General features: G+C 43.3%; 1 protein-coding gene across 1 annotated transcript; it reads left to right on the top strand.

Annotated features, from left to right (window-relative positions):
- The first annotated feature begins 16,978 nt into the window (after positions 1-16,978).
- LOC145412571 (uncharacterized) lies at positions 16,979-18,430 on the top strand. Its single transcript, XM_080282477.1, has one exon. The coding sequence runs from the start codon at positions 16,979-16,981 to the stop codon at positions 18,428-18,430; it is 1,452 nt and encodes a 483-aa protein (XP_080138603.1).
- The last annotated feature ends 8,371 nt before the right edge of the window (positions 18,431-26,801 follow it).

Here is a 26,801-nt window from a genome sequence, read left to right as displayed (position 1 = left end):
CATAGCATGGTTGGATGAGTCGGTAGGAAGTGGGAATGAGTCTCCTTGGTTACTAGTCAAACTGAGCTTCCAAAGTGACTACACCTGGTTATCAAGTGGGATGTCGTGTGTGTGTGTGTGTGTGTGTGTGTGTGTGTGTGTGTGTGTGTGAGAGAGAGAGAGAGAGAGAGAGAGAGAGAGAGAGAGAGAGAGAGAGAGAGGTACTAAAAATACTCCTATGCTACCCACAATATCGTTAACACGGCCATATTGTACTGGCAATGAAGAAATTGTCGTGTCTTCCTGAATGATATACAGTACTCTCTCTCTCCGGTATGTTAAGTGTATCTGTTCAATACCAACTCTTAGTATCGTACAAGTGGATCATTGAGGTGAAATGTTGACAATAAATCGCTAAAGATGGTACGTTACGAAGCCTCCCATGCCACTCAACGCGACCCCAAGAGCGACGCACATCCCCCCTAACGAAGGCTGGGGGGTGACTGAGCTAAGAGTGCCCAGTCCTACATTACACCTCCTCGTCCTTACCCACACGTCCTAACCCAAATTTGACGGAGCGTTAATTTTGGTGCCTGTTCCTTACCTATACGCCAAAAATAAAGCAGATTAAACTTTCCTTCCACCAACTGGAGTCAGGTTTAAAAATGACATAGGGTTTGTTGATTCATGGACTGGTTTATTGTTCGTGGAATTCTGAACAGGCGAAAGGTGATGGAAAATATGTGTGTGTGTGTGTGTGTGTGTGTGTGTGTGTGTGTGTGTGTGTGTGTGTGTGTGTGTGTGTGTGCAGGTGTCGGGGCAACAGGTGAGCAAGGTGATCAGTGTGGCCTGCGCCTTCATCGCGGGCGGGTGTGGGCTCCGGGTCCAGGGAGCTTCATAGTAACATTGGCAAACAAATCCCGTAGAGTTTGCTGTGAGATGTGGGTATAAGTGGACGTGTGACAATTGTGTTATTGCTCCTTAACTCATCTCCAGCGGCTATTTAGTGCGTGAGGGAGTGAAGATAGAGCTGCAGACTCCTTTAACATGTACTGGGGGGTTTGGAGGGTTGTTGTGCGTTAATATGTAGAGGTGTGTTGTTCTCTTGGGGTGCGTGAAGGAGTGACGTATTATGGACTTCTCTACCAACGTAAGCGATTTGCCAAGGACTGTCGCCGTAGGTGTAAGTGTGGGTGTGATACGGTGATGTAGGTTAAGATGTCAAGCTAAGGTCCTGGATGCCTGTTTATCTGAGCACTTCAGGGTGTGAAGGGAAATTGTCACACTCCTGAAGGCTTGTATGGAGGTTTCTGGGATGCGTGGGTGTGGTAATGAACGGGATGCCTGATTCAGAATCAGAAGAAGCCTTGGAGAGTGCTTGTCATGGATTCCTATTTGCTTTATAGAGTAAGTGAGGCAAACAAAGATGTAGGTAAGGAGCTATGTATCTTTTAGGTATTTTCTAAGAGGCGTAGCAGAGATACTGGTGAAGAAACTTTTTTTTTTTTATGCGAGGAAGAAGGAAGCAAAGGCTGAGCCCGCAAAACAGTTCCTTCCAATAAAAAAAAAAATACAATAGAGAGCCAAATTCAAGATCCGTTCATTTCGAGATGCCTGGACACACTGCGTTTGACAGACTGGAGATCATAGGAAGTAGGAAATACAGACAGAGGGAGACAGTTCCAGAGTTGACCTGTTGCATAAATGAAGGACTGGGAGTAACGGTTAACTCTTGCATTAGAGAGCCAGCCAGAAAAGGGATTGTCGTGGTGTAGGTTAACCCATATAACTCTGTGATGTGTTCTTACATTCTCAATACTCCCAGACAATTTTACTCGCCTTGGTGTAGGGCCGTCGTGCTGTGGGGGTTAATATTGGCTGTATCAAGCTCATCAACGTCAAAAGATTCTTCAAGGCATAATAAAATCACTCACCAGTACGAAGAATGTAACCAGAAATACATAAGCGAATTGAAGATGTTAATATGTAAAGATCTGCAGTGGTTCTATGCCTACTTGCTTGACACAGTGTACGTGGGGCAGTGTGTTTAGGTGTGTGTAAGTGGGGCAGTGTGTTTTAGTGTGCGTAGGTGACCCGATGCCTGCCACACCACCAGCAGTGAGTCATGTGTGTGCCATCCAACGCTGCTACTTTTATATCTACCACTACTGCTCCCACTACTACTATTACTATAGTCCTGCCTTCAACAGTCAGTCGTTATGATCGAAGTGTAAAGATGACCTGGCGATCAGTGATGTGAATGCTGCAATAAGTAGTGATCTAAAACTCAATGAATTCGATGCTGCAATAAGTAGTGATCCAATACTCAGAGAATTCAATGCTGCAGGAAGTAGTGCTCTGAAGCCCAGTAAATTCAATGCTGCAATAAGTAGTGCTTTGAAGTCCAGTAAATTCAATGCTGCAGTTTGTAGTGATCTAAAACTCAGTGACTCCAATGCTGAGGTAAGTAGTGATCTGGTCCAGAGTAAATTCAATGAGGCAGTGGGCCTTAGTGTCGATTTGGGCCTCAGTGAAGTTAGTGGTGCAGGACGAAGTGATGAAACAGTTAAGTCAATGCTGCAGTGAGTAGCAATCTGGTGCTCAGTGAAGTCTATGCTGTAGTAAGAAATGATCTGGGACTCAAGGCGATTGATTATGCCTTGACTAGTGATTCGGTGCTCAGTGAATTGATGCAGTGGGCCTAAGTATTGATTAGGCACTCAGTAAGGATAATGTTGCAGTGAGTAGTGATCTGAAACTCAGTAAGGCCGATGCTGCAAAACGCGTTGATCTCATTTTCAGTGAAGTAAGTGAATGAAAGAGTGAAGTCAGTGTTAAAGTAAGAATAATACCACTACACCAGCACCAGTTACACCACTCACACTACCACGAGCTCATTAGCACCATACTAAAACCACACACCCATAATTACACTACTCACCATACTTTCACATTACATTTATCCGTCACTACATCAACATACCACACATCACATCTTCGGTGCTTCATTAATACCACTCTGCACATCTACATATAGCTATACCACATATCACTTCCACACTCCACACCAGCAACCACTACACACTCATACCATTCACTAAAGCACTAACACAACTTACCTTACACAACACAGGCCACAAATACAACACACCACACTTACATCACACACTAACACAATACACCACACTTACATCACACACTAGCACAACACACCACACTTACATCACACACTAGCACAACACACCACACTTACATCACACACTAACACAATACACCACACTTACATCACACACTAGCACAACACACCACACTTACATCACACACTAGCACAACACACCACACTTACATCACACACTAGCACAACACACCACACTTACATCACACACTAGCACAACACGCCACACTTACATCACACACTAGCACAATACACCACACTTACATCACACACTAGCACAACACACCACACTTACATCACACACTAGCACAATACACCACACTTACAGTACATCACACACTAGGACAACACACCACACTTACATCACACACTAGCACAACACACCACACTTACATCACACACTAGCACAACACACCACACTTACATCACACACTAGCACAACACGCCACACATACATCACACACTAGCACACCACACTACACCACAATTATTCCACCACATTCACTTCTAAATACGAGGGGTGTAGTTTTTTGAAGGCTGATGTGGCACCTGTACATTTGTTTATACTGTACTGCATGTCTAGTAACCTGCAGACACCTTATTATAATTGTCTTGATCATGATAAGCTTCGTATCATATAATAGTGCTACAGAGGGTATATGATTGGTATATTAAACATGTACTCGTAAAACGTCACCGCCCGTAACCCGTGGCTACTGTGATAGCGTTGAGGTAGGTGTTTGTGAAGTAGGGTGGGAAATAGGTGCTGAAGGCTGTGTGTGTGTGTGTGTGTGTGTGTGTGTGTGTGTGTGTGTGTGTGTGTGTGTGTGTGTGTGTGTGTGTGTGTGTGTGTGTGTGAGAGAGAGAGAGAGAGAGAGAGAGAGAGAGAGAGGCTCTTGATAATTTGCAACAGCATAATGTGAGAAATACACTGAGGTGGTTTGGACATGTGGAGAGAATGAAGAATAAGGTGTATGTAGGTGAAGTGGAGGGAGGGGGAGACCGAGGATAAGGTGGAAGGGTGGAGTTGCGAGGTATATGAGGGAGGGGGGGGGTGAGTTCTGGGGAGGGCAGTCAAATGGTGGGTTGCAGAGCGACTTGGAGGCGTTTTGTCTGCAGCCACCCTTTGCGGGATTAGGGCGTCGGGCAACAGATAGTTAGACAGATAACATAAACACGGAATAATGGCCTACTGCATAACACACACAACTGATTAATCATGAATCAGCAATGAGCCCATCTTCTCTTCACAGTAAATTAATGGCATCTGTCAGGCATGTCCGACAAGTTCTTAACAAAGCATGCCTTAATATAGAGAAAATGTTCCGTGTGTTGAAATATGAGCCAACAGCTGCTGAAATGCCCTCTCTCCCCTTGATGTGGTTGGAGCTTATTAAGTGGAACTCATTAAAACTTGAAGAAAACAAGACTTAGCCCTGAACATCCAAGCTCCTGTCACAGTACATCCACTACAGCGCCATCACAGCAAGCATGGATTGCAGGCAAAGACGTTACATATAATTTAGTTTACCATTTCAGTTATTCAGATTGTTGCACCATCGTTAAATTTATAATGAAGCTGCTCTCTCTCAGTAAAAGTGAAGTGTCAACAAACACAGTGGTGCCACATCTACCCCAACACGCCACCCGTGGTACTGAAATGTAAACAAACACAGTGGTGCCACATCTACCCCCAACACGCCATCCCCTGTGGTACTTATATGCGGACGCGACTGTACAGCACTGCCACCATCTCAGCCATCCCCGACCTTCCCACACCAAACCAGGAACACGCCACACTTACACCACTCTCCAGCCACACCCACCACACACCTACACCACATACTACCACACAATCATACACCATTTTTACATCAAACCACATACCAATAATATACACCAACACCATCATCATACACCAACACAATACACCATTTCACACCACACACCACATCACACACCCTTCAACAATATTCAGTATTATACACCATTTTCACACCAGCACCATACATAACAACAACACCAGCATCACACACCATATCTACTCCACACTCAAACCACCCACAACACCATACAACAACATCACACACCCTTCACCAGCATCACAAAATTCTTATTAAGTTACTTCAGCATCCTACACCACACTCATACCACACACCTCCACACACCACACTCATACCACACACCTCCACACACCACACTCATACCACACACCTCCACACACCACACTCATACCACACACCACATATACACCACACATCAACGCCACAAACTTTTACACAAACAAATTTAACACAATCACTCGAGAAGACTGTGTGTGTGTGTGTGTGTGTGTGTGTGTGTGTGTGTGTGTGTGTGTGTGTGTGTGTGTGTGTGTGTGTGTGTGTGTGTGTGTGTGTGTGTGTGTGTGTGTGTGTGTGTGTGTGTGTGTGTGTGTGTGTGTGTGTGTGTGTGTGTGTGTGTGTGTGTCTGTCTGTCTGTCTGTCTGTCTGTCTGTCTGTCCGGCCATCTGTCTGTGTCTGTCTGTCTGTCTGTCTGTCTGTCTCTCTCTCTCTCTCTCTCTCTCTCTCTCTCTCTCTCATCAATACACAGGCTAATTTTCTCAATGATATAGGAGGGTCCGTAGCATCTTTTGACAAGCGATTTATCACGTCCTTTAAACCTTGATATTGTCCTCCGTACCATTTATTTTATTTTTCTTAAGTCTCGAAAATGTTTTCCTAAATATCGCCCAAGAGGATAAAAAAGATGTAAAATTCAGAATAAATCACTATATTAAAAGTGTTACGAAGCCTCCTATGGTACGAGAATTTGTCTATCTATCTATCTATTGCCAGAATCCTTAATCCCGTAAGGGGTTGCCACAAACAAATCGCCTCCATGTCGCCCTGTCCCCTGCCGTTTCACTGCCCTGCTCCCAGCCCACACCCCCCTCTCTCATATACCTCTCCACTCCATCCCTCCATCTCATCCTTGGCCTCCCCCTCCCTACATTAATACCAGGACAAACAGCAGCAGTAACAGTATCATAACACCATAATACCACACCACTTGTATGAACACCAACAGGCATTCAATACACCATAGGGCACAAGAGGAATTAACACCAACACCAACACCATCAAAAGGAATATTTTAGCAACACCACACCATAACACCAGATAATACCAGAGCCACAGTTCGCCTCCTTTTGCTTGCAGATCTTCGTCCTTTTGCAGCTTACTACCACACACCCATCACACACCACATACCATATACACTACAGACCACACACCACATATACACCACATACCAACACCATCTATTATCAACACCAAATATTCTAACCACACCACCAATACCACCCACACCAGCAAACCAACACCGCTGGATTATGATACCTTTGATTTCTGCTAAACGTGCCCTATCACCTGAGTGGATGGTTCAAGGTGAGCCTAAAGGACATACGTGGGAGTGGGAGAGAGGCTCATAGGGGAGGGAAGGCTGGGTGAGAGAGAGAGAGAGAGAGAGAGAGAGAGAGAGAGAGAGAGAGAGAGAGAGAGAGAGAGAGAGAGAGCAGGATGACAAATACGGAAGGAAGAAAAGATAAGAACAGGGAAGAAGGACAAATGAATAAAAGATGGTTTTATGTATACGTGTGTGTGTGTGTGTGTGTGTGTGTGTGTGTGTGTGTGTGTGTGTGTGTGTGTGTGTGTGTGTGTGTGTGTGTGTGTGTGTGTGTGTGTGTGTGTGTGTGTGATTTAATTTAACCATGCATTGCTAAAGGAAAAAAAATGTAGAGGAAAAAAAAGAATAATACAGGAAGTAAACTGAGAGAGAAACAACACACAAATTTACTGAACCATGAAGAACCCCCCCCCTTCTCTCTCTCTCTCTCTCTCTCTCTCTCTCTCTCTCTCATGAATGGGCCAGCCTCTCCCATTCATCGTTTCGCCAGCTCAGCACAGGAGTACCACAACTCTCCATTCATAACCATTGTTTTGTCTCGCTCCCATTATTTTTCCATCTAAATTGTGGTTGGATATTTTATTACTGTATTTCCCTTGTCGATTATATTCATGTGGATTTATGTGCAGAGGATGGAGAGTAAGAGACTGACGAGAAGAGTGTATGTGAGTGAGGTGGAGGGGGGAAGAGGAAGGGGGAGGCCAAGGATGAGATGGAGGGATGGAGTGGAGAGGTATATGAGAGAGGGGGGTGTGAGCTGGGAGCAGGGCAGTGAAATGGCGGGGGTCAAAGCGACATGGAGGCGACTTGTTTGTGGCCACCCTTTACGGGATTAAGGCGTCTGGCAATAGACTGATAGATAGTTAGAGAATAAGGGACTTTTTTTTTTTTTGCCAGCCTTCTTCGTCTTTCCTTCCTCTTTCTTTTGCCTTTTAAATCAGATCTTACTCTTTTCTCTTGCTCTCTGTCTTCCTCTTTCTTCAACATTATCCTTAATTATCTCCCTCTTCCTCCTACCTCCATCCCTCCACCTTCTCTCCATCCCTCCTTTACATCCCTCTATCTCCTCTACACTCCTCTACATTCTCTCCATCCCTCCATCTTCCCTCCATCCCTCCAGCTTCTCTCCATCCCTCCACCTTCTCTCTCCACTCCGCCATCTTCTCTCCATCCCTCTAGCTTCTCCATGCTTCCATCGTCTCTCCATCCCTCCACCTTCTCCATCCCTCCACTTTCTCTCCACTCCTCCACCTTCTTTCCATCCCTCCACCTTCCCTCCATCCCTCCTCCTTCTCTCCATCCCTCCAGCTTCTCTCCATCCCTCCACCTTTCCATCTTCTTCTCCATCCCTCCATCTTCTCTCCATCCCTCCACCTTCTCTCCATCCCTCCACCTTCTCTCCATTCCTCCACCTTCTCTCCATCCCTCCACCTTCTCTCCATCCCTCCAGCTTCTCTCCATCCCTCCAGCTTCTCTCCACTCCTCCACCTTCTCACCATCCCTCCATCCTTCCACTTTCTCTCCATCCTTCCAGCTTCTCTCCATCCCTTCAGCTTCTCTCCACCCCTCCAACTTCCCTCCATCCCTCCACCTTCTCTCCATCCCTCGAGTATCTCTCCATCCCTCCACCTTCTCTCCACCCCTCCACTTTCTCTCCACCCCTCCACCTTCCCTCCAGTTTCCTCCATCTCTCCAGTCAGACACTCTCCCCGTCTCATAAATTCCTCCTGACTTGTGCCGCGAGGTGGTCGGATAATATAAATCTCTCTCTCTCTCTCTCTCTCTCTCTCTCTCTCTCTCTCTCTCTATTCCCTTCACCATCATCATCATCTTTTAGTTTTAAGCTTCATATTCAGCTCTCTCTCTCTCTCTCTCTCTCTCTCTCTCTCTCTCTCTCTCTCGCCCCTGCCTTGCTGTAATAACTGAAATACTAACAAGCGAAGCGACGTGTTGTGTTGAAATTGGCAGGTTGGTTAATTAGGTGAACATGCCCTGAGTGAGTGTGTGTGTGTGTGTGTGTGTGTGTGTGTGTGTGTGTGTGTGTGTGTGTGTGTGTGTGTGTGTGTGTGTGTGTGTGTGTGTGTGTGTGTGTGTGTGTGTGTGTGTGTGTGAGAGAGAGAGAGAGAGAGAGAGAGAGAGAGAGAGAGAGGACGAAGATTTATGAAGGGAGGGGAGAAGATGAGAGAGGGAGAAAGGGCAGGAGAGGGATGCAAGGGGAGGCGACGTTGTGAGAATGGAGGAGGAGGAGGAGGAGAAGGAGGAGGAGACATGAAAAAGCTAAGATGTCTGTGGAAAAAAAGAGGCCCTCCTCAAGAAAAATAAAATCGACTGAGAAAGCAAGAAGATAAAGACGTGCTCTCTCTCTCTCTCTCTCTCTCTCTCTCTCTCAGCAGGTTGGCTGATGGTATGTGTCTGGTATTGTACTTGCCCTTTTATTATTCTGGATCCCGCCTTACTCCTTCCCTTGGCTGGGATGATGATGATGATGATGATGATGATGATGATGATGATGATGATGATGATGATGATGAATTTATTTTTACTAGTCACCCCTAGACTATTACTACTACTACTACTACTATTATTATTATTATCATTATACAGATGATGTTGATGATGATGATGATGATGATGATTGTTATTTTTACTGATAACTACTACTACTACTACTACTACTACTACTCCTACTACTACTACTACTCCTACTATAACTACTACTATTACTGTAGCATTATTATTATTTTGATGAAAATGATGATAACTGTGACAATGATGATGATGGTGATGAATTACACCCTGTTTTAATCCGTCTAGTATTATAAAATCTTTAATGTACGACCCTGTTTACTTTCGAGGGACTTTACTCGAGAAAGATTGTCCCCCCTCGCCCGTCTCTCTCTCTCTCTCTCTCTCTCTCAGTATAAATCCCTACTGATCCTCTACACCTCTTATTTCTTATATATATTTCAAGTCCAATTCATGGTACCATCGCCACCTCACCCACACCTTTAATATAACCTCCTTCCCTCTTATATTTCCACACCTGCAGCACCACCTATGTGCCCAGCCTTCCATATTATACTTAATTTCTAGTCGTATCTAAGATTCACTCCCACAAACATTCTGTTCTCAAATTTACGATAAACACCATAATCTTTTATTATTTTTTCCTATAGCCACTACCTTTGTGCCCAAAACTGCTGGTTTATTATTCATTTTGAGTTTCTCTTTGGTGGCGACTATCATCCACTCACTTGATGTAGTGCTGCCTACTGCTTCTTCACCTTTATCACCTTTTTCTGTACCTGTCCTCCTCTCTTCCTATTTCTCCCATGTTTCCTGTCTCTTTTCATTACTCTTTCCTTTTCAGGTGGCATTACATTGAATGACAAGCCTAATGGTTTCCTGTAAGCCAGGAAACCATTTACAACGCTGGCTGGTAACCATATCACCAACCCATACGTGTTCCTTACATGTCAACTAGCGGGTTGGCGGAGGGTTAGTGCCCCTCCCCGTAAACAACTAACTCACAAACAGCCACCCCTTATTGGATTATGGCGTCTGGCTATAGATAGATAGATTATTTCTTTTTATATCCCTCTCTCACACAAAGTACAATTCCTTTACCTAATATATTTCTTTATCTCTCGTTACCTCCTATTTTCTCTTGATTCCTTACTTATAATACTTATGTCTACCCAAATCTAAGTTATACTATCATTGCTATCCCATCCTCACATTCAATATAAATCCTTAACTTTATATATATCTAATCACTTCAGACTCTAATCCAAGTAGCAACGTCTAAAGTATAAATCTCTTTCTAGTTGTTATGTATAGTTTGTATATTCATGTCAACTGCTTGCCCGAGACTCTCACGTCTCGTACGAGGACTGCGAGACCAGCACACACACACACACACACACACACACACACACACACACACACACACACACACACACACATCTACCTATATAGATACAGACATATACATACACTCATTACAATCTATGTTTCTCCCTCCCTCCCTCCCTCCCTCTCTGTTACCCCCCCCCCCACATACACGACAATCTCTCTCTCTCTCTCTCTCTCTCTCTCTCTCTCACACACACACCTGAGTCTAACCTTCCATGCTTTCCTTCAGGTGCCAGTCTGTCCCGGTGTCTTGGAGCTGAGCCAGGAGTCACCCTCTCACTCTATCGTCTCGTCTCGTCTCGTCTCGTCGCTTCACCCACGCCCCAATCAAGCCAGGACGACAAGACGACTCAGCTGCACGATCTCCTACGATCCCATAACCTACTACAACCACCTGTAGGTCATCCCAAGCCACAACGACCAGCTGCACGCATCGGCAAATTAGCTGCGTTTCCTTCCTCTATATTCCAGTCAAGGCGGCTGCATCTACCTCCTTCCACGACAAGACGACTCAGCTGCACGACTTTCTACAACACCCTTAAGCAACGACCTACGACCAGCTGTACCCAACAACGACTTCACCTGTCTCACACGACTACTCAAGCTACCACGACCAGCCACACCTACCTCCTTGAACGACAGGACGACAACAACGACTCAGCTGGATCCGACGACGACCCCGCTACACCCAAGACAACACCCTACGTCATCACGACCACCAGTACCCGCAACCCCCTCATACTACGACCACAACGACTTGGCTTCACCTCACACCACACTTCATACTACCACGACCAGCTACCTACCTCTTCACTTAACAACTCAGCTGCATCTAACACGACCCCTACGTCACCACGACCACTTCAGGAACGACTACTAGACTGAAAAGAATAATATAACCACTTTGAAGCTTTAACCAATATATTCCGATCTCAATTTTTTATATATAGGTAAGACTGTGCTATCAAACTCGTGGGCACTATCAGATAAGAAATAAGCGCCTTTGATCTTACGCTTCACGTCACCTGATAACGTACAACTTGATCCGGTGAGCAATGAGAAGTGTTTATTGCTCCACTCGATTTGAAAACTACAGTAAGTGGATTATCAGGTGGACTGAGATAAGTGGGTCTAGTTCAGCTCAAACCTTCTATAATAAAGTGTACGTTTAATGATCCACTTGATCTGATAACTAAGTGCCATATCAAGTGAACCAAGAATGGCAAGTTTCTTTCTCTACACATACCCTGAAAACAAAAGCCAGTAATAATTTAAATATCCACTTAAGTTGATGGCTAAATGAGTTATCTTGAAAAAGGACAAGTGGGTTTAATCCTGATCTACACATACTACATTCTTATAACTAAAAGATATATTCAGTAAACGATAAATGAGGAGATAACTGAGTACTTTATCAAACGTATTCCAAATCCGTTTAATATCCCAGTTTACCTGAAGAGTGAGTGCTTTATCGAGTGAAGAACGAGTGACAAATGAGTGATAACTGAGTGATAAATGAGTCAGCGTCCCACTCGCTTTGATAACTGAATTCTTTATCTCTTGGGCTATAAATGACTAGATAAGTGAATGTCTTGGCCAGTGAATTATAAATGTGGTTATTATTCCACTTCGTTTTGATTATTAACTGATTTATCAGGTGAACAACAGAACAGGCTCCACAACACTCTCTCTCTCTCTCTCTCTCTCTCTCTGAGGTCTTGCGGTGCGTCGTTGTCGTGGTGCGGGTCGTTAAAGTGGGAGACCATTACAATCAATCCCACGGGCAGGTTCAGGCACGACCACAGCCCCCTCCCCTCCTCCTCTGCCCTTCCTCAACCATTCTACCCTACTCCTTCCCCCTCCTCTCCCTCAGTCTCCCTTCTTCCTCCACCCCCACCAGCCCATTCCTAATCTGTGTCGGAAGTGACGCTACCAGTCTCCGTCTAACAGAATCGAATACCTTTAGAGAGAAGAGGATCAAGCTGGAAAACATATCAGCTTTAAGGAAGACAAGATCACTGGAATACACACAGCTTTAAAGACAACACATGGTTGAAAAATATCTATAGCTTTAAAGACAAAATCGCCTTAATTACTGCAACAAGTTCACGTCCAGCAAGAATTAAAGAACTCTGAACAAAACTAATGGGAAAATTATATAGCTTTAAAGAGAAGAGTATCGAACTAGAAACAGCTACTTAACTACCCGCCCCAAGAACTGTAATTTGCAACCACTCTACGCTTCTCAGTGATATAGCACTGAAGGCAAAAGAATCAAACTGATAATTACAGTCACCCTACCCCTCACAGAATCAAATAGCTTTAAAGACAACAGAATCAAGTTGCCTATATCTATCAAATCAAGTTCCTCAGAATTTATCAGCTTTGAAAACAAGTGTAACAAGCTGAGAATCGCTACTGCGTAAAATATCATATTCAAGTGGAGTAGAATCGAGACTGAAAAAGTGGAAGAAAAGAGAAAGGGAATCACAGTTTTCATAAGGACAGTAGAATCCAGCCAGCAGTTACTGACAGGCCAGATAAATCCAAAAGTTTATCAGTGTAAAAGAGATTTGGATTCCGTAACAAGAGGATAAGTGACAGCAAGAGACAAATACGAGTGGAAAAGTGTGGTTACCATTACAAAAACCCGAAACAGGCTAAAATACATAAGTGAGATATACGATAGAGCTAAGAAAAAAATAGCTCTAAAATAAAGAATAACTGAGACAGAAGTGGCAAATAAGTAACACTCAAAGGGGAAATAAAAACTAAGATGCGTGCTGGCTAAATCACAAAACAGCGTAAGATCCATACAAATGTAAAAGCGATCTTGTGTGCTGTTGTTGGTGGAGGTGGTAAGGATCCGTGTGACTGTGTGAGGGAGTGTCATCAGCACGTGGAGTGGCAGTACCCTCACAGCAGGGCTCCTGGGTGGTGTAGCCTTGGCCCCACCCGACTAATGCTCCACCTCCACCCCTCCTCCACGTCCCCCCATTGCGTCCAGACCAGCCTCACAGGACCAAGTCTTCCTAAACATTCTTGGGTATGAGTTGTGTTTGGGACTCTCTCTTCGTGCCGTTTATCTAAGTCATACTACAAGACATTTACGTGCCTTCTCATACAGATGCTAGACATTTACGTGCCTTCTCATAGAGATGCTTGATAAATACGTGCCTTCTCATACACCTGAATGACATTTACGTGCCTTCCCAAATCATACAACTGCTAGGCTTTTACGTGCTTTTATCCTAAGTCATATAGGCACTAGACACATTACAAGCAAACTAGATTGAGTGCTAACGTAAAAAATAGACTCAAGCAAAAATGGTCCACTGATAACACTGAACTAGATTCTCTGTTTGTCACTTCACTTTGACTCATACGGAAACTGGACCTTTAACAAACAAGCTATAGTGAATAACAGTGAAATACAGAAGCCTTAAGGAAATCGTAAACCCATGTAACCGAAAGGAAAGGAAAGGAGGGAAAGGAAGGGAAGGGAAGGGAAGGAAAGGACCAGCAACCACATTCCATATCCTTTGGCTCCCTAATTAATTCGTAGTAAAAATCACATAATGTGACCACACAACCAACACCTCCATCACCACCACCAGAGCCACCCATGTTCCCCTCCGTCAAAGGGACTTTTACTGAACTGAAACATCCCATTTACTTTATGTCATAATCCCTGCACCTGGTGATCTATATCTTACCACAAACAGACGGGATTAGAGGCTTGCTACAAACTCTCCATCCCAACTTCCTCTCTCTTCCCCCGCCCTCTCTCTCTCTCTCTCTCTCTCTCTCTCATACCGACCTCAGCCCCGACCCACCACAGGCTTTGTCGTGGCCTAGCGGGGTGGCTCCTTTATCCCAACTGAGTCGCTACCCAGCCACTGATAAGCCCCGATAAGTCCTTCATCCTACCCCGCTCACCCCTGTTACCATCAACCTCGTACATCCTACGAAAAAGAACACCCCGGGGAAGGAGCAGCAGGGTTGACGAGGAAGGAACGTGAAGATTGTGATCAGTGGGGCTCCATTATAATCGGATTTCACGGGGATAGGGAGGAAGAGAAAGAGGCTCAGCTAAATGACGTCAGTGTGATGGGACACGTAGATATACGGCTTTGTCATATTATGGTAACAAGCTTTATGGAACTACCTTTTAAGACTGATTTTTTAAAGACTACATTTATGTACTGTGCTAGACTGTACTTTTTAGGGTAATTTCATGTACTGTGGTTATACTGGTGTCCTGTAACTTCAGGTGGCCTTAAGAACACTCATTCATTACGTACTTTAAGATAAACTCACGTACTATACAAGAGTTTATGTAATATACTTATAAGCAGCTACAAGATAGCCATTTTATATATGTACTGTGCTTAAATTATCCTAATGTAATGTACTTTTAGGTTCATAAGTACACCCATTAAAGGAGGTACATGTTACGGGGAGGCTTGTAATCGCTCCATCTCCAGGGGTTAACGAGAGGGAATAAATGCATGCCTAAGGAGCGTCATTACATGATATTTCAGGAGGGGTATCTCAAGTGTAGGGGGGTCTTGTTACAGGCTGGCCGGGCCCATAACACGGGTATTAAAGTAACTGTTCCTACATGCTAAACACCCACGTCTCAGAGGCCCTAACAGAAGCCTAGGGAGTTAAACACAGATACCTGGGAACACTACACCCAGCCACCCACCACACCCAGCCACCTAGTAGGCCCACACATATACACACCATCTGTCTCCTCCTCTTCACCCCAAACATAAACCCATCTACTTTTAATTTCCAACACTCTTAACCTAACCTAACCTAACAACACTGAGTCACCTAGTAAGGCCACACACCAACTCTTGACCACTGATATAATTCCATCTACAATAGAAATCATATACACAACTGTGAGTTAAAATTATCTCCAATACTCTTAACCGAACCTAACCCAACCTTAACTAATCTAACTTAACCTCACAACACGACACAGTCACCTCGTAAACACACACCTACACAACCCCCCCCTCTCTCTCTCTCTCTTAGCCACAGAGATAAAGCCACTCTCAACAGAAATCCTCGACTTCATTGTGAAATAAACCCACTCCCAGCACAAGAACATCACTTCCTTTAGAACCTCACACACAACTTCCATCACAAAACTGCCTCCAACATAAACCCAGGATTCCACTTCAACAAAACCATTCCAACACAAATTCTTTACTTTTATCTACTTCCATCAGCAATCCAAGAATCGATAAAAAAAACATACAAAATACACATTAATCCTTTATAAACTTAGAAAAACAGGAATGACAATCTGAAAGCTCATTTTTTAAAACTAATCCATATATCTACTTTCAGACAGTAGCAACATAAACAAAACCTCCAGCCATTAGTTTCCAAAACAGGTCCAGTGTTCCGAGACGTTTTTAAAAATCCACTTCTGCCACAACTCTACTTTTAACAGAATTCCATAAATCATTTTAACTAGACATCTGACAAATATACACACACCTCCAGCCACAAAAACAAGTCCACAGTCTATAGTTTTATCTACAAGTCCATTTTAAATACAAATCTATAAAAGTTTACACCGCACAAAACCCACACATACATACACATCAAGGCCCCAGACTGTTAAGGTAATTTCACTGTATATTTCTTGGCTCTGTGTGTGTCGGAAAATTATTTTGTGTAAGGCGAAGGTTAGGCATCAACTATAACTCAATATACTTTCATAAATTATCTCAAAATGGACACTCCTGGAGCCTCTACGTAAATCACTCTTGTCACACACATTGGCGTGACTTATGGACTCTTTAAGCATAAGTGTCGTCCACGAAAAAAGCGTGAAAAATATTGTAAAAGCGTAAAGAAATGCAGAGAAAAGTATGAAAAAAGAAAAATAATGCTCCTAAGTGTGATGACCTGAGAACAACCTGGTAAACTTACACTCTACAAAAATATTAATAAATAAACACGTGAGGAACATATATCTTGGCAGCGATTTGTCAGTGCTCAGGGTTGAAAGTCTGTTCCCGAGGGGTAGAAGAGGAGGAACAGAAAGTGAAAAAGGAAGAGGAGGAAGAGAAAGTGAAAAAGGAAGGAAGGAAGAGAAGGAAGAAAAAGTGAAAAAGGAAGAGAAGGAAGAGGAGGAAGAGAAAGTGAAAAAGGAAGAGAAGGAAGAGGTGAGAGGGATGGTCGAGCCGATTGCTTAGACAAACAACCGAAAGCAAACATTACATCGTCGAGAGCCTACGCTGCTCCCTCTTCCTCCTCTCACTCTCACTCTCTGTGTGTTCGTGTGTAACCACCTGGAAGGCACCAGATCACACCCGGGAAGTGTTTTTTTTTTTTTTTTTTTACTTACATATCAAGAAACAAACAGTGTTGCCCATAGGTTGCCTGATTACAGTATGACGCTATACTGTGTTGTTCTGAACTGGAAAAATTCACATGGAATTGAATATGGATGCTAAGACAGGGGGCAAGTACGCCTTGAGGACTAAATCGATCATAAAGAGAATAGAGTCGGAAAAAAACAGAACCAAAGCGCGTTGTAGAGAGCCCAAGGAGAAACAGAGGCCCCCTCCATTGAGCAAATACCGGCGCAAGACAGCCAACACCCGAGAGAGAAACAGAATGAAGGATATTAACGATGCTTTCATCATGCTGCAGAGAGCCATTCCAGACCTCTTTGGGGCTGACGCGGAGAAACTGACAAAGATCACGGTGCTGAGGCTGGCTGTTAATTATATAAATGCTCTCACCGGAGTGCTGAGTGATGACTGCAGCTTTGGAGCCATGGATATAGAGGACGTGAGGGAACTTTGGTGCCTGGAGAATGCGCACATAGCCAAACCAGAGCATTGTGCCGGGCATGTCATAAGAACTAACAAAGAGCAGGTTAGTAATGCAAATAAAAACAGTAAGTGTAGTGTAAATATCAAAGCATCTAACAAGGTCATTAAGCAGACAAAGTGTCCCTCTACTCCCGTCACAAAGGCGAAATATATGAAAAATAAAAACACAGTAGGTGGGAAGCTGGTGACGACAACCAAACGACCCAGCAAGTCCAAAAGCAAGAGGAAAGTGTGCAGGACGGCCAGCATAGCCACAAGTAATGGGGCGTACATCACCCTCAAAAACGTGGCTCTACAGACTCCACCAGACAGACTTGGCAGACATGCAGACAACGAACCGCTGATGATGTCCATGACGGTGAAGCGGCCACGGATGGAGAGCAGCTACCTGGGGCCCCGGGAGGCCAAGCTACCCCGCCTGGAGCCCAATTCTCTGCCCTTAAGCACGGCACCACAGCCCCACCAGCCCCTCCTGGCCCTCATCCCATGTGGCCCACCTTCCGTCCCAAGTCACAGTATACTCAAGCCCCTGATGGGCGCCACACCCTTCACGCCACGTCAGATACAAACCACACCCAGCACATCCCTCCCTCAAAGCACTCCCACTGACGTGCTTCACACTACAAGCATCCTACAGGACCTGGACATCCCCCTGGTGAGGACTGACGAGTTGTTGGAGTTCCCAAGAAGTATTGGACATTTCAGTGATTCCTCGTGCTGCGACTCTGCCTTCCTGAGCGAGGGGTTGGCGCCCCCCAGTCCCCTCTCTGGCTCCACCTCCACAATACCCACTTCAGTTCCTGTAGGTGACAGTTCTCCGGTCTTTTCAATGGCCTCCAGTGACTTTTCTGTGTGTGGGTCGGTGTCAGATTGTGACAGCGTTCTAACGACGGCCGTGGAACTAGAAAGCCTGCTAGGGGATGAGCCTTTCAAGGAGGAACTCGAACATCTTGCCTCAGCCTTTGCTGAAGAGGATGACACACTCAACCTCTTCCTTGGACATTCCACTGCAAACTTCATTTACACGGATACTGATGACTGCTAGCACTTCATATATATATGCAGTAACTGACGACAGCAGCAATATAAGATAACATGAGAACATGAACGTGCCATATAGTGTATAAGGTAATAATAACGTGCCATAATGAAGAAAAAATAAATATAAGTTAAGAAATACGTGCTTGGCGGCCTTTTGAGTCCACAAGGTAACAAGCCTTCACGGGAAGTGTATTGTGTGTACTACTATGCATGACAGAATAACGGGCATGATTCCATTGATGTAATAGACGCGTTTGTGAGGTCTATGATGCAGGTCTGTTGATGATGATGATGATGATGATGATGGTATGAAAGGATTACATTTGCATCGTCCTGGTCTATGGCTTGTTTATATGAATGAATGTATAACAGAAAACGGGCATAACACGATTTTCATACGCGTTTGTATCGCCTACTGTATAGGACCTACCAGTATGTGTAAGTATTGAGTGTTGGAGTGTAGGACCTACCAGTATGTGTAAGTATTGAGTGTTGGAGTGTAGGACCTACCAGTATGTGTAAGTATTGAGTGTTGGAGTGTTGGACCTACCAGTATGTGTAAGTAGGCTATTGAGTGTTGAAGTGATGATGGTGATGATTACGGTGACGGAAAATGATTTATACAATTTACAGAGTGTATATGCGTGTGGCTGACAGTAAATGACATGGATAGGTTTATATCTGGTGTATTCTGACATGGCTAGACATACATGTGTTGAATTTTGACATGGCTAGACATACATGTGTTGAATTTTGACATGGATAGGCATACATGTTTTGTGTTTCCAGTGGAGTCTCTGTGAAGGCTGAAGAAGCGATAATTACGGAAGGCTACACATGTACAAAATTATAAAATGTATGTGTACGTGTATGACTGATAGAATGGAACATGTATAGTATAATATGCTTTTGTATGACTGAGAAAGAGACATGCCTTGATTTGTATATGATTCTGCAGTACCTATAAGACCTGTAATGACGTTCTGAGTGATGGAATGGTGAGAATTATGATGATGACAACGCAAGACTACATTTGTACAGTCACGGTCAAAAATATCGTTCCACTTTCAAAGGATAAATAACGAGTGAACAATGAAATCTGAAACCCATGAGTGTAATCTTTTCAGAACACTTTGTAAGCATTTCATAATTAATCACTTGCAAGTTTGGGGTGTGTGAGTTGGGAGCAGGGCAATGAAATGGCGGGGGACAGGGCGACGTGGAGGCGATTTGTTTGTGGCCACCCCGTAAGGGATTAAGGCGTCTGGCAATAGATATATAGATAGATAGGGTGGGGCTACAAGTCAGTTAATAATATCGACACAAATAATTTTCATAATAGTAACGCAAATCGCGTTAAAAATGGAAAAGCAGTGTGAGAAAATAAGTTTAGCATAACATCAAGTATTTGCTGAACAATGTTATGCTTCGATTTAGCCGCATATAAGGAAAGTACAATATCGAAGACCGTCCACCTCCTCACAGCGCTTGAGATATTGTTTATTATATTCCTTATTTACGACTAAATTGAAGCATAGCATTGTACTCCAAGGACTTAATTAAGCCAAAACTATTTTCACACGATATTTCTTTTATGCTGACAATACGGAAATTATATATGACGACATGTTCAACTTCCCTGCAGCCCAAAGCCCTCAAGTGAGCTAAGTGTTCGAGTAAAAAGTGTATCCGTATTTCTGTCCGTGACTGTACATTACCACAGGATTGTGTAACAACCTTGATTATGTAATGCCTATGACATATGTAATGAATTCTACATATCAGTCCCCCCTCATTGTGTTCATCTATTCTGTACATAGAAAATGACTGCTGACCCACGCCCCCGCTTAAATTTTTGAATGTAAATAAAGTTTTTTATAAATAAAGTGTATTGCGTGTGATATCCAAACCTACTTCTTTATATATGGAGAGATTGAGAGATAGCTGGTTGGATGGATGGACAGATAGACAGATGGAGAGACTGATTAAGAGACAGACAGACAGACTAATAGGTAAGATAGGTAGATAGACAGATATGTAACCAGACATACAAGCATATAGACAGACAGACAAAGAGAGAAATAGGTAGGTAGGTATATGAGTACAGACAGACACAGAGACAACCTGACTGACTGATGGGAAGAGAGACAGACTGATAGAGAGAGATAGATCGATGGACATGTAAACAGATAGACAAACAGAAAATGACAGGTAAGTAAACAGAGAGATACACAGACAAATGGAGAGAGAGAGAGAGAGAGAGAGAGAGAATTTAGGACAAGTTATAATGAACAGAGTATAGCAACAGTTGATCATCGGCATCCACCCGTCACAACCTACCCAATTAAACAGTTTCCAGTAATTATATATGAGGGAGAAAAACCTTAACAATGATTATATTTGCTACAGTCAATGTTACTTAGCACAGCAGTGGCCTCCTCCCAGACCTCCCTTTAATGGGGTCTAATCTTGACAATGTACTGATAAGCCTGATAAGCCTCCCGTAGCCTCCTTGTGCCCATGTTAAGTCAGCCTGAGTTACCTTGCTCCCTACATTCGTCGGGTAAGAAAGTTCCCTAACACCATTTCCTTAGCGATTTAATTTGCTTATTACACCTGTGCTAAATAAATCCTTCTAATATCGCCATACTCTGGATAATTAACAAAAAAAAGAATATTAACCAGTAACATCCAAAAATAAGTCGCTAAAGACGAGGTGATAGGAAGCCTCCTTAACCGACGAGAATACCTGCCCTTGTCAGGTATCAATAGTTACAGTCGACATTACAGGACCTGTCGCCTCTCCTCTCCTCTCCTTGGACTTTGAAAATCAGTGTAGTGTATCCTCAACAGTTAACACTGAGGATTCCATAGGGCCACAGATCAGTGTCATAAGCGTCATTTGCATCCAATTAACCACACTGATTTTTAAAGTCCATGGAGAGAGAAAGTGGAGAAGCGACAGAAGTTTTGACGGCGACTGTACCTCACTCTCACAGCGACCTGTTTCACTGCCACATTACCTAACCATACAACTATCATTCCATGTGTATCTGTCCCACACAGCATACTACATAATGCCTATAAAGGTTGAAAAAGGGGAAGATACATTACGCTAGGCTAGGCTAAGATAAACAAGAAGCGACAGATCTAAAACACTCTCCTCAGCTTTTTGAACCCCGTTCTCCCTTTAATATGGCTTGGTACAGACAACGTAATGACAAAACTGACAAGCTTTCCAGATGCTCCTTTTACCCGTGTCAGGTTAAGTTTAGGTATCGTTAGGTTAGGCTAGATCAGATTACAGTAGTCAAGAAATTTCATTATAGTTTAAGATAGACTGTTAGGGTTAGTTGGTTAGGGTAGGTTTCGTTTGGTTAAATTAGACTAGGATAGGATTTATTAGGTACGGTTAGGTTAAAGTAGAGTAGGTAATTCTAGGCCAGTTTAGGTTAGGCTAAACTAGGGTAGGATAGGTTAGATTAGATTCATTACAGAAGACTAGATTAGGTTAGGTTAGATTGAAATTGGGTAGGCTTGAAATAATTAGGTGATCTTAGGAAGTCCTTGACTGGGTCAGAAGCAATGGAAAGCACCTCTCCAATCAGACATGACTCCCACAACGTTGCAACCTCCCTGATAGCCTCAGCAGATCCCCTTGTATCCGTGTCATCTAGCGTGTGCGTGTAATGCCTGTTGTACCCCGTCAAGCCAGACCCTCACCTGCAATATAAACAGGAGGGCAGAGGCTTGATGTGGCCAGGGCACGCCGCTCTGTCACCAGTGGGGTAGCATGTTTGTTGGTGGTGGATGCAGTGGGTGTAGTGGTTACCGGATTGGTGTTTTGTCGTTACTGCTACTACTACTACAACTACTACTACCATTCTGACTGTCCATGGATTTAGTTACACTCTTATTGTCCATAACTTCCTCTGCCCAATAGTCTACATTTTATTCTTCCTACCTCCTGCCGACTCTCCCTCTCTCTCTCTAGCACCCCACAACACACCTGTCTCAAGCCACGTCGACATCTGAGTGTTAAGTTGCCTAGCACGTTCAAACCTTTAACAGGCTTCCCCATAAGGATTAAACTAAGGGATTATTCTGCATATATATACAACATTGTCACCTTTTGACTGTGTGTGTGTGTGTGTGTGTGTGTGTGTGTGTGTGTGTGTGTGTGTGTGTGTGTGTGTGTGTGTGTGTGTGTTTGAAAGTATGCTGTTTGTGGCTTAATGCATGTCTGCGTCTGTTTAAATGAATGTATATATATATATATATATATATATATATATATATATATATATATATATATATATATATATATATATATATGTATATATATATATATATATATATATATATATATATATATATATATATATATATATATATGAGAGAGAGAGAGAGAGAGAATATTATGTTGTCTATCTGATGGTGTATATTATTTTCTCACCATAACGCTTTTGTCCTAATCTGACAAATCTCCAACCTTTTTCATCCCAACTGTTGGCCAAGTGTACTCAGCTTAGGAGTTTAATCTGACTAATAACCAAGGAGATTAATTTCTTCCTATTAAGGTTCATCAGATTTCATGCAACCACAACGGAGTATTCACGTTCTGGGAGTAGTCCAGTTCCCTCAGGTAACAGCAAAACGACTATAGTTCTTTCACCTTAACTTGGCCCAGATTTTCGTCTTTGTCTATCGCTAATTTCACGAACGTCAGTCACAGAAAAAGGACAATACTACGGGTGTATATCCTTTCCATACCACTCTTAGCATGATACAGTAGTGTTAATCTATTACTATAATCCAGCACTGAAGCTGAAGAGATGGGAATGTTAGGCAAAGTTAGCATAAAAAGGGTACAGTAGCTGTATTGTTGGCTGTGTATTGTTTCCTTTGGTGTGTCTATTCGTGTCGGGGGATGATGTTCATGAGGAGGCTTCTATGGATTCACGCTTGCCAAGGTTTGTGTGATTTTGTGTTTAAAATGTATAATGTGACTGATTTTACACTATCACTTGGTGCTGGAGAGGGACGCCTTCATGTGGTGGCATTAATATAACTTGGTGGCTCTTCCGGCTGCATACAAAAACGTCTCTCACCTCCCTCCCTTTACCCCGAGAGGAGGATGGTCGGACTGCACAAGGGTAACACCACCAGAGGCACTCCTGTCGTCCTTGCTTTGTGTGTCAGTGTACTGTATGTCGTGTCGTATACTGTTAGACGTGAAAGTTTGTGTTTATGTGTGTTTGCGTGTGTTAGTGTGTGTGTGTGTTAGTGTTTGTGTGTGTTAGTGTGTGTTAGTGCTAGTGTGTGTTAGTGTGTGTTATAGTGCGTGTTAGTGTGTCAGTGTTAGTGAGTGTGTCAGTGTGTGTCGTGTCGTATATTGCCTGACGTGAGTGTGCTACGATACAGCCACTGTCTTCCTAAGGGCTTTATTGTGCCGCTGGTGTGTTGTTCCGTGTCTCTGTGTGTCGGACTGAATCGTGTGCCGGGAGAGTTGGGTGTCACACGGGAACTTCCTATTTGGGTTTATCTGCTGCTGTCTAATGCCTGTCTGCCTGTCTATCAGTTGCCTCACGCTGCTTCTTTGTGTGTGTGTGTGTGTGTGTGTGTGTGTGTGTGTGTGTGTGTGTGTGTGTGTGTGTGTGTGTGTGTGTGTGTGTGTGTGTGTACATCGACTAGACAACCCGTTCCCTAAATCCCTGCATTTGACCACGCCACAAACCTTCACACACCACCACCAACCTTGCCCCCCTTCTCGTCCCACCTCTCCTCCTTCTCCCACGCACCCCACCACGCCCCTAGTGCATACAGACTACTGCCTTCCAGTTATCGCCTTATCATCTCTCGCTGATAAGACGATATTGATTTTTATAGAGGGACAATAAGAGACAAATAGCACGTGTTAATGGTTGTAAATCAATCAAGGTGGAATGCCATTAGGAAGCAAGAGGTGGCACGTGTTGTGACCAGGTGGATGGAGGTTGTGTATAGTGCTTCTCTCTCTCTCTCTCTCTCTCTCTCTCTCTCTCATCAGCTGTCTTGTGATCAGCATATGAGATGAACAGACGCCAGAAGATGCAAGGAAGATAACACACAAGAAACACCACACCAGGAAAATAATATGAGAAAGAGAGAGAGAGAGAGAGAGAGAGAGAGAGAGAGAGACAGACAGACAGACAGACAGACAGACAGACAGACAGACAGACAGACAGACAGAGAGCATGAACAAGATACAGGACTCCTATGATAACTGCATCCACTATAAAATGTAAACTACTACTACTACTAATAATAATAATAATAATAATAACATAATAATAATAATAATAATAATAATAATAATAAAATAATAATATTAAATAATAAACATGAACAATAACCACAACAATAATAAAATAAAGAGAAACTAGAATGAACAAGACTGTAGACACCTTTAATTGCTGCACCCACTCCTGCACTAAGCAAAGGGGAAAAAGATGACTTATTACTCCTTAAGCACTTAAATGACACCAGTCTGGCTCCTAGATCTTCCCAGTACAGCAAACTACCAAGCTCATCTGTTTCATACTGTAATTCCGACACAACGCTTGAAAGGGGCTGAAGATTTTTTATTTCGGACTGATAAAACGGTGATTTGTGTCATACAGTATGCTCAGATTTATTCGTAAATTTTGTCTTGACCTTCCACGAGTCTGGAATGATGGCTGGTTTTTGATACCCAATAAGGACAAGTTACCTGGCGTGTATTATTGTACAGTACTCTTATGTTGTGTCTTTCTGCGTGTGTGTTTATGTATTGTATATACAGTACATGTGAAGAATACACCACAAATACATGACATATAATTAAAAAACACACGTGGATTACCAAGCTTCCATCTACTGTTTTAAGAAGTCTCGAGATAATAGACGAAAGGTAAATATTCCACGTTTCTTTTTCCTAGGGCGTTGTACCTCGTGTGTGTGTGTGTGTGTGTGTGTGTGTGTGTGTGTGTGTGTGTGTGTGTGTGTGTGTGTGTGTGTGTGTGTGTGTGTGTGTGTGTGTGTGTGTGTATCCAGTGTTGTGTCCAGCCTCTCAGTGTCATACGGCTATTTCACACGCTGCAGGTGCTCTGTCGACTATACTCTTTTTACTCTAACTTGGCCCAGAGTTTCATCCTTTTGGAGTTTATTTCATATAGCTCAGTGGCAGAAAAAAGACAGTGCTATGGCTCTATATCCTTTCCATAGCACTTCTTTATGACTAGCACCATATTCTACTGTTCATCTCTCATTGCAACTCAACATTCAAGATGGAGGGATGGCAATTTTAGACCAAATTAGAGTAAAAGCGATATAGTAAGCATGTATTGTGTGTTTTCTATGTGTATTTGTATGTAAGTGTGTAGGCTGTGTATGTAGGTTGTGTATGAAGAATGTGTGTAGGCTGTGTATGTGTAGGCTGTGTATGTAGACTGCGTATGTGTAGGCAGTATATGTAGGCTGAGTATGTGTAGGCTGTGTATGTGTGGGCTGTGTATGTGTGGGCTGTGTATGTAGGCTGTGAATGTGGGCTGTGTATGTGTAGGCTATGTACACCCTCTCAAAAAAGTATGGGCACTCTTACAGCAGGTATCATTCTGACACATGGATGAAGCATTGTGATATATGAGGCATCCTGTAATTGTTAGTGCAGATATTATATTTTTCGTAATTATTAGAACTCAAACTTGCCAAAAGTTTCACTTACTGGCTGGTATATGTTTTGAGGCAGCACATCTATAGACTCATGTGTGTCTAAACAAGTTGCTCATTTTCACAACTGTTGCACCCAACGGTGCCGATACTTTTTTGGGAGAGTGTACGTGTAAGCTATGTATGTAGCTGTGTATGTAGGCCGTGGATGTAGGTTGTGTATGTGTGGGCAGTGTATGTAGGCTGTGTATGTGTAGGTTGTGTGTGTCGGCTGTGTATGTGTATATGTAGGCTGTGTATGTGTAGGTTGTGTGTCGGCTGTGTATGTGTATATGTAGGCTGTGTATATGTAGGCTGTGTACAGTACGTATAACCTAATCTCTCAGCACCTTCCCTATAAGGCCTGGCAGCCATCCTTCAGTGCGATACAATAACTCAAAGGCTGTAGTCTTGTCGCTTAAGGAAGCCCCCTAACGCATTTCCCTAAGCGATTTATTTTGTTTATTACACCTTTCTGTCTGATTCACATAAATCCTTCTAATATCGTCATACTCTGCATAAATAACGTACTTAAGGATATAAACCACACATATACAAAAATAAATTGCTAAGGAAGAGGTGTTAGGGAGCTTTTTTTAACCGACTAGAATGCCGTCCAAAGAATGAGCCACACATTAAGGAAAACG

Source organism: Coenobita brevimanus, chromosome 93 (genome assembly GCF_032717465.1).
Source record: "Coenobita brevimanus isolate Jiangsu-jjx chromosome 93, ASM3271746v2, whole genome shotgun sequence".
In the NCBI taxonomy this organism is placed as follows: domain Eukaryota; kingdom Metazoa; phylum Arthropoda; class Malacostraca; order Decapoda; family Coenobitidae; genus Coenobita; species Coenobita brevimanus.
The sequence above is the reverse complement of the archived record's forward strand: the minus strand, read 5'-3'. Positions and strand labels throughout refer to the sequence as shown.